The 12,288-nt window shown below is 37.9% G+C and overlaps 1 protein-coding gene across 1 annotated transcript in view; it reads right to left on the minus strand.

Moving 5' to 3' along the window:
• LOC140949659 (uncharacterized) overlaps positions 1 to 11,534 on the minus strand; it is a 38,960-nt gene extending 27,426 nt beyond the window's left edge. The window contains exons 1-4 of the mRNA XM_073398808.1: positions 11,179 to 11,534; positions 3,026 to 3,284; positions 2,101 to 2,159; positions 1,257 to 1,450 (exon numbers count right to left, since the gene is read on the minus strand). Of these exons, the coding sequence (XP_073254909.1) occupies positions 1,257 to 1,450; positions 2,101 to 2,159; positions 3,026 to 3,284; positions 11,179 to 11,534 (868 nt within the window). The remainder of the gene's footprint in view (positions 1 to 1,256; positions 1,451 to 2,100; positions 2,160 to 3,025; positions 3,285 to 11,178) is intronic.
• Between the last annotated feature and the right edge of the window lie 754 nt (positions 11,535 to 12,288).

Raw genomic sequence — 12,288 nt, forward strand, 5'->3', positions numbered from 1 at the left:
TGACAGCTGAACGACAAGTGAAGGCACTCCATGTTCTTAACTGGGTTAAATTTCATTTAACCTCATTTCTACTTGAGTTGCTTTGAAATGTTCGGCGCTTCTGAGTCTGATCCTGGCCGTAGGGTGGAACAATCTCAAAAACTCTCTCTGTTTCTTACCGCTGATCAACAACACGATCAGAGCGCTCTGTTCTAACCTGCGAACCAAGACGTTTTTCAGTCTTCCGGCAGCGAGAAAAGACAGCCGCAAATACCGCCGCGTTCGCAGGCTAGGCCTGGTTTTGCATCCCCAATAAAGTGCCAAAAATGCAACTTTGAAGCCAATACGGTGAACCCGAAACCTTTATTTAGCACTCCGCCCAAATAATAACACCTCGATAAGGGAACTATTTGTTATACACAAAATAATCATTTAGATACTAATTTAACTTTTATTGAAGTGTTTAAACATTCTCATGCGTAAGTTCACGATGCTTGCAAGCATAGGCGTACAGCCTGGGGAGGAGGGGGATATAAACATTTCGGGCAATAACAGCACTTGGGATAAAACTGAAAGAAGGGGAGATAAACGAAACAATGATGTTGTTCCCAAAAGTCAGGATAAACGCGCACGTGCTAAATCAAGGTGTGTGGAGTCAATCAATCAAATGTTATCAACTCGCGGTCCAACTGGTTTTGAGATCTCTTAACCCATTTGTGATACTTAAAATAACGCGATTTTTACAAAAATTTATCATGTTTTTGCTTTTCAGACCTTGTGCATTATGCATTTATGACCCGATTACACCACACGCATTGGTGCATTGTTTAAGAAGTTAATCCCCACCCCCCTCCCCATTTGCGAATGTGACCTTAAGCCCATGCTTGTAAGTTGACAAAACATAAAACCACGTATCTCAGTATGATGACGAATAAATCCTGTGTTAATGTATACCTCAGTTCATGTTCTTGCAACTGTGATGACTGCCTAAAGCATTTATCACATTGTGCTGTCAGTACTAGTTCTTAATCCTGGTTGAGTAAGTTCACGTCGCTTTCTGCTTGCACTGATAAAGCTTCACTCATGGTGTCTAATTTCGTGTCGTCTGCAACTTGATGACTGGGTGAAGCACCGGTCACAATACCTACACTTATAAGGTTTTACTCCCGTATGTGTACGTTCATGTTGCTTGCAATTTGACGCCCAGCTAAAACTCTTCTCACAATACTTGCACTTATGAGGTTTCACTCCTGTGTGTATATATTCATGTGTCTTACAGTTTGAGGAGCTGTTAAAGCGCTTATCACAGTACTGACACTTGTAAGGTTTTGTTTCGTGAATAACTTCATGTTCTTTACAAAGTGATAATGAGCTAAAGCACTTATCACAATACTTGCAGACATGTGGTTGCACCTCATCACTGGACATGCTGCTGCTTCTCTTATTACTGCTCACTTTGATTCGCCTGTTCCTGCAGATGAAAATGATAAGCATTGGATAAAAATGAGTGGTTAAAATAATCACCACTACCTACAGTGTTGAGTATACGTATTGGAAATGTCATCTAGCCTATGGAACAAATAAAACTGGTAAAGCTACAGCCTGTATTTTTTAAATTTGCAAATCACTTTCCTAACATCTGAGCAGCCTGAGATTACATTTACTGTGAAGCATAATCCAGTGTTAACCTAAAACAACAGCAATAACAACCTTTTTTACGAAAATCTCGCTTGTGTAAATGGTGCTTCAACGGGTTTAAGGCAGAAAAAAGTTATTGTAAAGTGGTTTATGCAAAATATTCATCAACTTTTGTACCGCAAATTCTTAAGAAACGTAATTCTCATCAAAGGAACTGCCTTGGTTTCCTCCTAATAATGGACCCTTCCTCGGTGACTGGGACCAGTTAGCAAAAATCCGTCAATATGTCTGAAAAGAGCGCCTTAAAATTAGTCAAGAAAATATAGCTCCATAAATGTGCCGAATTTTACAGACGTTGTATGGTGATGGCGGGGGGCAGCAAGTTTGTACCCCACCATATCACGTTTAAACGTAAAAAGTTTGAAGTGTCAATGGATATTCGGGAACTTGATTGTTTGGTGGCTTGAAAGGACCTCAATTTACCATTTTAAAAGTCTGACACTGTCCTTTACAACATCGGAAAGAAAAAGAAATGAATACAACTGCCATAAAAATTCAAAGACCCTGAGCCTGCAAGCAAATGAAAAGCTATAAACTGGTTAGTGGACAATTGTTATGCATGACAATTATATTGCACTCATGATAACCACCCAGGAAATATACTGCAAGCTGTCAAATGACCTTGATATGGAGAGAGCAGACTAAAAATACCTCCTTGCCAAAAAAAAAATTAAGAGTAACATTTTCCGTTCAAGAAATTAGAAGTCAGGTCTCTTAGTGCAAAATATAGGCCGGATCGTTACAGACGTGACAAAGGTGTCAAATTTGGCACAGAGCTTCCTTAGCACCTGCCGATTAATACTGAAGGGGGTGCCCGTTACAAATGGTCCTAATTACAGATAAAAAGCGGGGTGAACTTTCACCTATGTTAGCAGATTGGGTTCCCCATGGTGAGTACTCTTCTGGTTTGATTTGGCTAAAAAACATTTGTTTCAATTTTTTGAGTTTTTAATTTGGTAATGTTTAGTTGTTGTTACACTATTCAAAATAGTTTTACATGCACATAATACTGACTTGTGCCCAGTCTCTACACGGTAAGTGTGGCCATGTTCACTGTGCGGCTATCAGTGTCGCTGCTAAGACTTGCCAGTGATAATATCTTTACATATCAATTTAAACAGATCACAAAGCCAGCTTACAAAGATGTCATACAATAACACTAGTAATAGTTGACACTACAGCTGCCCCCATTCTGTATATTGTCGGTCAATAGTTTTCTTGCCCGTTTTGTGGCTCTGAAATATACCACCGATTCATAATGAAGATTTTCACCCATATTCAATACAATAGGTGAGACAAATACAGGAAATAAACGCAAGGTTCCATGCACAGTTTCGGTTCGATTTACACAGCAGATGTCGTTAGCAAGCGAGTCCATTTTGTCGTTGTAGTCTGTCTTGTCCATAACAACAGTCACCCGTCCCTTTTCTGCGGGTAGAATGATTATGTTCTCGTCTGCTTTCAGTCGTTTAAGTGCTTTCTGTTCGTCAGGAGTCAAGTTACTGTTCGGTAATGAGGCTGATTGTAGAGTAGAGGTCACTCTACTTGTGATGTTATCCTTGCTGGATTCTGACAGCTCGTGTTGGCGAGACAGAACGGCCTCAACGCTAGATACAAATACGAATCGTAGCCAACAGTTACCAGCGCCGTACAAACAACTTATTGACGAGATCAAGCAAAACTAACTACGAGAGAACAACTGGAGAACTGACAATTTGACTAACAATAGACGACTGTTTAACTGTGACAATAGACGGATCGAAACGCACCAATCACTGATTACGAGTCTTCATAGCCAATAACATCACGGCTTAACTGACAGACGACCAATAACATCGCGACATAATTGACCAATCAGATCAATAACCAGAGTATAATACCATCAACTGACGTGATACAACTCACTTTGACTCTGAAGATGACTACCACACAGGTTGTCGAAACGTCAGTCACTGTCACATGCCTCTAAGGGAATTTTTAACACTCTTTATTTTTTACACATTTGCATTTAAAAAGAAGTGTATGAGTTCCCTGCATGCCTAGACACCTGCAAGGAGCTCATGCACTTCAGAGCCCTTGTACCAGAGTGTTAATGGTAGGTCTATAAGATCTTTCAAAAGAAAGGAAGGTCGTCGCGTGCATTACAATTTACAAAAAAACTAACTTCAGAAGAGCTGAAAGTTACAGGAACAACGCCTCTTTTAGCCAACCAATGATACATCATTTATGAAAATGAATGTAATTTGTTTGCTGCAATTAGGCAAATACCCCGTGGTTAGGCCATCCCAATTTTATGCTTCGTTTCCCATCGCCCGACCGACCCATTTTTTTGGAAAAGTAAAAAAAAAAAATTCCAGAATCACTGGTAAAGAGGCAAGTACTTTAATTTACAAGCACACGATCTTGTCTTATTAACATCAATTGTCTTAAATTATCATCGATACTTCGTTTTTGTAGCCTTTTTAGACATTTGATAGTCCTGTTAATATACATCTTTTACCATCTGATTATATCTTGCAGACTAAACATGAGATTTAATATGCAATCATGTGTTCATTCATTTTTTCTTTTGCCCGACCGACCTACCCACCTTCACGAGAGGGAGGGCGATGGGAAACTGAAACATTTTATTGGGATGGCCTCACGAAATCTTACGATCATGAATTCCTCAAAAGCAATTCAGTTACCATTTTTTCACAAAATAATGCTGTGGAAAGTTACAGAAAATACCAAAAAAAGCAAGGGTCAACAATAATTATGGCCTGGTCCCTTATAATAATGGAGTGGTCATGATAAAGAAGCCCACCAGCCCCAACTTTGACCACTCAAACAGATTTCTGACAGATTACATACCGCAAAACTTTGCATTCACTTATGCCTATGTTACCACACCAGGTCACACCTTGTTTTTATTGCTGAATATCATTCTAAAGAGCTTTACGAAATTATTTTTAGAAGGGGTGTTTTGAACATGATTGAAATTTAGAGATGGTGACAAAAACGAACACAAAAAAAGTCACAAAACGAGACGCATGAAACAACCGCAATCTAATATTCGTGTTACACCGATGAATGGCTCCTTTGGCTGCTATGCTGACGTTTTTAAAGACATATGGAAGTAGTATCACAGCTAGTCCCGGGTTAAGTATACTGTTTATTACCAGTTTCACGGTTCTTGAGACTTAGGGCCTGTTAAGGTGACTCGACCCAGTTTTTTTGGGGGGGTACCATCCTACTTTGAAGCTCTGTGGTATCCCCACCTTTACTTTTATCGTAAGTCTAACACATAGAATGGATAACATATAGATCAATCTACAATATAACATAAAATTTTTGGCGATCGGAGTAAATGTCACGTCGTTATAATGCCACACCCCTTTGAGGTCTGAGTCGAAAATCTGCTGTTGCCGGCATTTTTTCTTGAAAATCTCTCGGCTACACATAGTGCGCATTAGTGCCTTGCGCTGAACAGAGTTTCACCAAAATCGCAAAGACCCAATTCGAGAAATTCAGCGGTTTCCAAATTTAGGTCATAATTTATGCGAAAATGATAAGCAAACTTTACACGGATTACATCTAATAAACTAAGAGATTCATCTCTTTATTTTGGGCATCGTTATAACAGATGGGTCCTTGCAAGTCAGCAAAACGCTTTAGGGCCTTGTAAATGCGCGCGATTTCGAGCAAAGCAAACATATAGAAATTATAGTTTTCGCTATTTGTTGACGTTTGTCAGCGTTTAAGAGTCCTTCTCACGAAAAAAGCATTTTCTTAAAAATTCGTAGTTTTTTTTCCTTCAAATTTTTTCAGGGCCACAATTGATTAACTAACAACCCGGACTCTGAATTTCATGGTCATTGAAAAACTGTGACATTATCTTCTATAAGCCCAAACTTGAGTAAACATTGAAGATTTTTAGCGTTTTGGCTGAGTTTGTGCTTTGGGAGTTGTCTATTGTTTCTAGTCTGTCATTATACAGCATTCTTGTTCAGCACGCGTGCAATGACCACGCTTGGCTGACTTCCGAATGTTCACCGAGATATTCCCGTCACGAGTTGGTTTGATTATTGCCTTGCATTAAACATATGAAAAAATGATATTTTTTTAATAGTAAGTAGATTTAGTGTGTAGCACTTCTTGATTTTTTTGCAAAGGCACAAGAAGCACGAGAATTGATTAAAAATTGTGAGTTAAACCTGTATGTATCAAGCCATGGCCTGTCTCACTGTACCAAACTGATCATATCTCGGTGAGCATTCGGAAGTCAGCCAAGCGCGGTCATTACACGCGTGCTGAACAAGAATGCTGTATAATGACAGACTAGAAACAATAGACAACTCCCAAAGCACAAACTCAGCCAAAACGCTAAAAATCTTCAATGTTTACTCAAGTTTGGGCTTATAGAAGATAATGTCACAGTTTTTCAATGACCATGAAATTCAGAGTCCGGGTAGTTAGTTAATCAATTGTGGCCCTGAAAAAATTTGAAGGAAAAAAAACTACGAATTTTTAAGAAAATGCTTTTTTCGTGAGAAAGACTCTTAAACGCTGACAAACGTCAACAAATAGCGAAAACTATAATTTCTATATGTTTGCTTTGCTCGAAATCGCGCGCATTTACAAGGCCCTAAAGCGTTTTGTTGACCTGCAAGGACCCATCTGTTATAAGGATGCTCAAAATAAAGAGATGAATCTCATAGTTTATTAGATATAATCCGTGTAAAGTTTGCTTATCATTTTCGCATAAATTATGACCTAAATTTGGAAACCGCTGAATTTCTCGAATTGGGTCTTTGCGATTTTGGTGAAACTCTGTTCAGCGCAAGGCACTAATGCGCACTATGTGTAGCCGAGAGATTTTCACGAAAAAATGCCTACAACAGCAGATTTTCGACTCAGACCTCAAAGGGGCGTGGCATTATAACCACGTGACATTTACTCCGATCGCCAAAAATTTTATGTTATATTGTAGATTGATCTATATGTTATCCATTCTATGTGTTAGACTTACGATAAAAGTAAAGGTGGGTATACCAGAGAGCTTCAAAGTAGGAGGGTACTCCCCCAAAAAAACTGGGTCGAGTCACCTTAACAACCTGCTTAGGTGGGGTGAAAAAATAACCCTCCTTTACATGCAATCTTAAAACCCCGCCATCCTGGGGTGCACTTTCTCAAGATTATTGAATTGTCGCTAAGCACGTAAACAAGAAAAATGCTGGCAAACCACGTCTACGCTCACTTGTTGCTCACGAATCCGACCCCGACTAGCCTGGGTTACCTCACCTGACATGGCAAAATTTGACCTCGGCTGAGAGGGTTACCCAGTGTGGCAGACCGGGCTACACACCTTGAAGGGTCAGCCCACCTATCATGTGAACGTGACCAATTTTTTAAGAGATTATATGGATTATAATTATGTTTTTGCTTTGTAAAGCCTAGACAAACTGCGGGAATTGTAAATGATATGACTTGTGCCACGATGCTTTCTTCTCTGTCAAACATGCATGTGTGTACAGCAGATAAAGAGAGACTGAAAGGCATCCAGGCCTATATATAGCTGAAAAATTAATTACCTCCTTAGGAAAGAGCTATTTTAGGTTCTGTCATTTCGTTATTTGCTCTTCATGAACAACTGTCATAAATCCCTGATAATATGTGATACAACAGACTCTCTGGCAAGTTCTTTTTTTCTAAAATTTTGTGTGTGAATTGCTATGCCATACGCTTTCTTTAGCTTAAAGTGACAAGTAATGACAAGTAATACTTGATAAATAAGGCTTAAGCCACACAATAAGGCCTCCTCTAATTGAAATACATTATATTAGAAAAGGAGAAGAGACCCCAGAAGCTGAGTACTTGCAGGTTATGAAGCAAAGACAAGGCCATCTTAGAAATGACTCATGAAAATGTTGGCAGACTGTGGACTTGCTTTAAGGGCACAGTAATAATCAACTTAATTATACAATCATAAGCTAATAATGGATGGGAATGCCAGATGTTCAAGTGAAATTGTTGTTTACAACATGAGAAGAGTATTCTGAGTGATTTAAGGTATTAAATAACAATTTACAATCAAAACACCACAGGGACACCAGCAGGTGACATTTACAATAATTAAATCCTGTTTGGCACGCTTCAGTGGCATAATTATTTGCATTGGGCACCCCCTCTAATATTCATGGCACTGCAATAAGCTATTGCTGTGCAAAGTTTGGTGCTTTTGTCAACTCTGTAACACTCCTGACCTCCCTCCTTTTCAGACTCTCCACCCCCATATATATATGGAAAAATTAGATAAAATGCCAACAGTTTCAGAGCCATGATTTATGAGCACTTGAATTTGATTTGCATCAGTAAACATTGTATCAAATCTAATTATCACTTGAAAGCAATAAAGTACAGTAGCAGGAAATTACTACAGTAGTCGAATTAATTTTCTACTCATCACCATTTTTAACGATGTTTGCATGTTGGAGGAACAAATTTTCACAAAAATGGACTTCATACTTATACATGTACATGAAGAGCCAGGCACAACCTTTTACAGAGACAGTTTCATGCTTATGGTAGTACATGCAGTCTTCTTCTATGATAACACAATGTAGTATAAATAGTTGGATATATAAAATACATGCAAACCTAATTTACCTTTCGGCTTTGTGTGCAATTGCCGTAACTGTGGCCACTTAGACAAAGCAAAAATATTAAGTTACATGTACTTGAAGCAAAAAATTTGAATATTGACAACAAACTCCTTTATGCGTTCACTACCACGATCATTTCTTCATCTTCATTTCATTTCCGCAGTTGATATAAATTATGATTTATTTAATATCTATCCAAAACTTTACATATTGTACATATAACACCCAAGAGACATATTTGTTTGATACAAGGTGTTATTTTGTCATCTACTGTGTACCAGCAATTTACTCGCTAACATTGTCATACAATGGAACCTCGAACCTTGATATAACGAAGGGGCAAGGGACTGGCAAAATACATGTATGTTCCCCATAATGAGGTTTCGTTACATCAAGGTTCTTTTCCATACATTTTTCTATTACTGGGGTCAAAAAATAGTTCAATGTGCTAGGGACTTCATTGTAAACAGGTTTGTTATATCAATATTTTGCAGTACTTTGCAATATTAAATGCAACCTCAAGTCAAAACCACCACTACGTTTTTAGCCTCCTTCAGTCACTCTAACCTCTCAGGAAACACATGCTTTCTTTCAAAAGGTCACATCCATAGGATTGGATGTACATGTAATTAGTTTATTTCAATCTGTGTTGCTTATTTTCGTTTTCTGGTAATTGTGATTGACAACTACATGTAGCTTGCTTGAAATGTATGGTGCTATTATTTTCCTGTTATCTGATCAGTCAATTTGGCCAGGTACCCCTGGTTATAGTTGTCACCCTGTAAGTTCCACGGTAGTAAAGCCTCTTTTTCTGGGTACTTTGTGGGCAGAAGGAAAAGGTCCCACTCAGGAAAACCAGGGAAAAGAGGCCTCTGCCAACAGGAAACTCACTGACACTACCTTCTTATGCAGTTGTAAAAATACAATGCTTGCAACCAGTTACGAGAAAAGTAAAATTCAGTGATGTAAAAAAGAAATAAATTCCTGCTTTTTTTGGAAACTATAACATTAAATGATATTTTTCAGCCAGAATTTTTCCTGATTTTGGGATGTGACCTTTTTTTTTTATTTTGGACATTTTCCTCAGTCCAACTTCTTGGGTTTACACTTAATTAGTACCCATGGTTTACACTAACTTGTTGTTTTTCATCAAAGATTTAAGTGTGCACTACATGTACACAACAAAAACTGCCAAAATACTACCGGTAGGTCTAGTTAGAAAACCATTTCACCAGTAGTCTGTTTTTTTTTTTTTAAATAAACACAAATACTGGAATGTGGCACATAGGAAAAAATACATTGTGCTGAAAACCAAAGGAGTTTTCTTTCACAGCCAAAAAATACAGCTGTAAAACTTGAAAACTTCAAACTTGAAATCTCTGAACGGCTAGCCAATACCATAAATTGCCGCTTATAAGCCCTGGGCTTATACAATCTACATCATCAATGGGGGTTTTAGGAGAGCTTATAAACAGAGGGGCAGATCCATATGTACAGCCAAATGGCCTTATACATTGTAAGTGGAACAGAAAAAGCACTTCAAAACAAGCTATGGAAGTGCTGGTCAAAATAGACGTACGTTTTGCATTTACTGGTTTTTAATTAAGCTTCAAAATGTCATCATAAAGTAAATTCATTTTGTTAAGAGCTAAATGGCTTTTTTGTTATAACTCCACTTATAGCAAATTTGCGAATATGTTTTTCAACATGGTTTCTTTTTTCTAAATTAAGGAAATACTTCCTGTTTCACTGTGTTCGTGCCATCAAGCCTGTGCTCAAATAATGACACCCTTGACTTTTTCTTAATAGAACATTTCTAATTTCTCTTTAAATAGTTGTATTTAAAAGACTACCATTTGAGTCAGTAGGATTAGTTTCAAAGGAAACCTTGGCATTGTCAAGATCTTTCTGGAGTTCTATTTCTTGCTCATTACGTACCTTGGCTTTCTTTTTAGAATAATTTGTTGAGTAGGCTCTTACATTATATTTTGTCCAGTCTTAAGTACTACAATGACCAGAAATCTCTCTCTCAAACTCAGCAGTCCACATCACAATCATTTTTGTGATCTCTTCCACATAATCATCATCATTTAATACTGAACAATTCAGTTTCCAAAAGCCTGGTCCTTTGACGTTCTTATCTATAATTATTTTCAAATTCTAAATAGATAGCTGAGTGATCTGTTTTAATAGCTGGAATTATTTCAGTGTTCGAAACCAAATCATATAAATTATTTGAGATTAACCAGAAATCAAGACAGCAAAATATATTTGGCGATTGCTGACTCCAGGTAAAGCTCTTAGTGTTTGGATGTTTGAATCTCTATATATCAACAAGATCGAGTTCGCTCTGAAAGTCATTAATGTATGATATCACCAATTCTCGAGGTGTCATTACACCACCTTGTTTGTCCATAATAGGATTAAGAGGACAGTTGAAATCACCTCCAAAAATACTGTTTTCTTCTCTATCAAAGTCTTCAGATCGCAACGTGATCAGTATGTTTTTAATAAATTGAATAATATCTCTGTCCTTGTTTGGAGCATAGACATTTATGAGCACATAATGAATTTCTCTTTCGGCACCATGTAAATATTGTTCTTCTTTTACGGAAATTGCTAATACCCTTTACATTCAGTGATAATAATTTAAAGGCATAGTTCATTTAAAATGCGGCTGCTTTCTGTGATTTAGCAGAGGGCTGTAGAGGAAACACAGGAAACAAACTAATGTATTATAATTATTGGCAAAATATGAAATATACGGTAAGACTAATTATCCGAGAAGTGAAACCATCTGATAAAAACGATAAAGACTAATTTCCATCATCATGCACACACGCATAGAAAAGTAAACCTTCTGGTTTCTTGTGGAAAATCTTGCGAGATTCCAAGGCCTGTTCCTGCTAATTTATAGGCTATGAAAAGTATATGTTCCTTATCCTCATGGAAGTTAAATTTGGCAATAATAGGGCGCGGTTTGTTGTCATCTTTTCTTTTACCCAGGCGGTGTGCTCTCTCAATACAAATATCGCTGGCTTCTTCTTCTTCTATCTTTAATTTTTCTTCCATGAAGATGTAAAGCGTATCTTCTGTCATAGCGGTAGATTCATTTTCCTCTCCTGAAATGTTGTACAAGATCAGGTTGTTCCTTCTACTGTGGCTTTCTAGTTTTATTGTGCATTCACGCTCGAAGGTGACAGTTTTACTCATTGCGTTGACGTCTTTGGTTAACTTAGACAGAGCGGTCTCCTCTGTTTTAACTCGTTTGGTTAGGTCTTTGATTGAATTGTGGGCAAATTCCAGGCTCTCTTTCAGTGATCATTTTTCTTTTCCAACTTGTGGTTTATCTCTTCAAGCGTCTCCACCAAACGTTTTGAAGAATCTTCGTCTGTTTGGGAGCCTGTTGTGGTTCTTTTTTGTTTGCGACCCGCTTCATCATTCCCCTCGCTGTCTTTCATTGTGCCTTGACCAGAAGACAAATTATTTAAGCCATTTGTTCACCAAAGAAACACAGAGCTCGATTTTTAACGTCCATTCAGTTCAACAGCTCGACCCACACCCAGGAAAAATAAACATGCCTTCCGTCGTGGGGGTGTGGATTTTTTCTGGAATAACCCATTGCCTCACAGATGAAAACTTGCATATTTTTTAAAACAACTTGTTAGATTTTGGTAAAACCTTCAATCGGTTGTAGACGGTACGAAATGTTGCTTCAGGCAGTAAATTTTACCTGTAATACCACCCGATAAGGAGAAGGCTGACACAGAAGCCTGACGTTTATTAAGGTTACATGGTATTTGAATGGCGCTCTGGAGAGAAAACATGTTTTGAAATACTATGGAGGAGGTACGATTTCTGTACAGCCTCAGAAATGTATTATGCATGCAAAGCCATAGTTAGAAACAGCTGTGCATAATAAGTAGGGCTGTTAGCTAATCTTAACATTAGAAACAATTTATGTGAA

The sequence above is a fragment of the Porites lutea genome, chromosome 10, assembly GCF_958299795.1.
Source record: "Porites lutea chromosome 10, jaPorLute2.1, whole genome shotgun sequence".
Classification (NCBI taxonomy): domain Eukaryota; kingdom Metazoa; phylum Cnidaria; class Anthozoa; order Scleractinia; family Poritidae; genus Porites; species Porites lutea.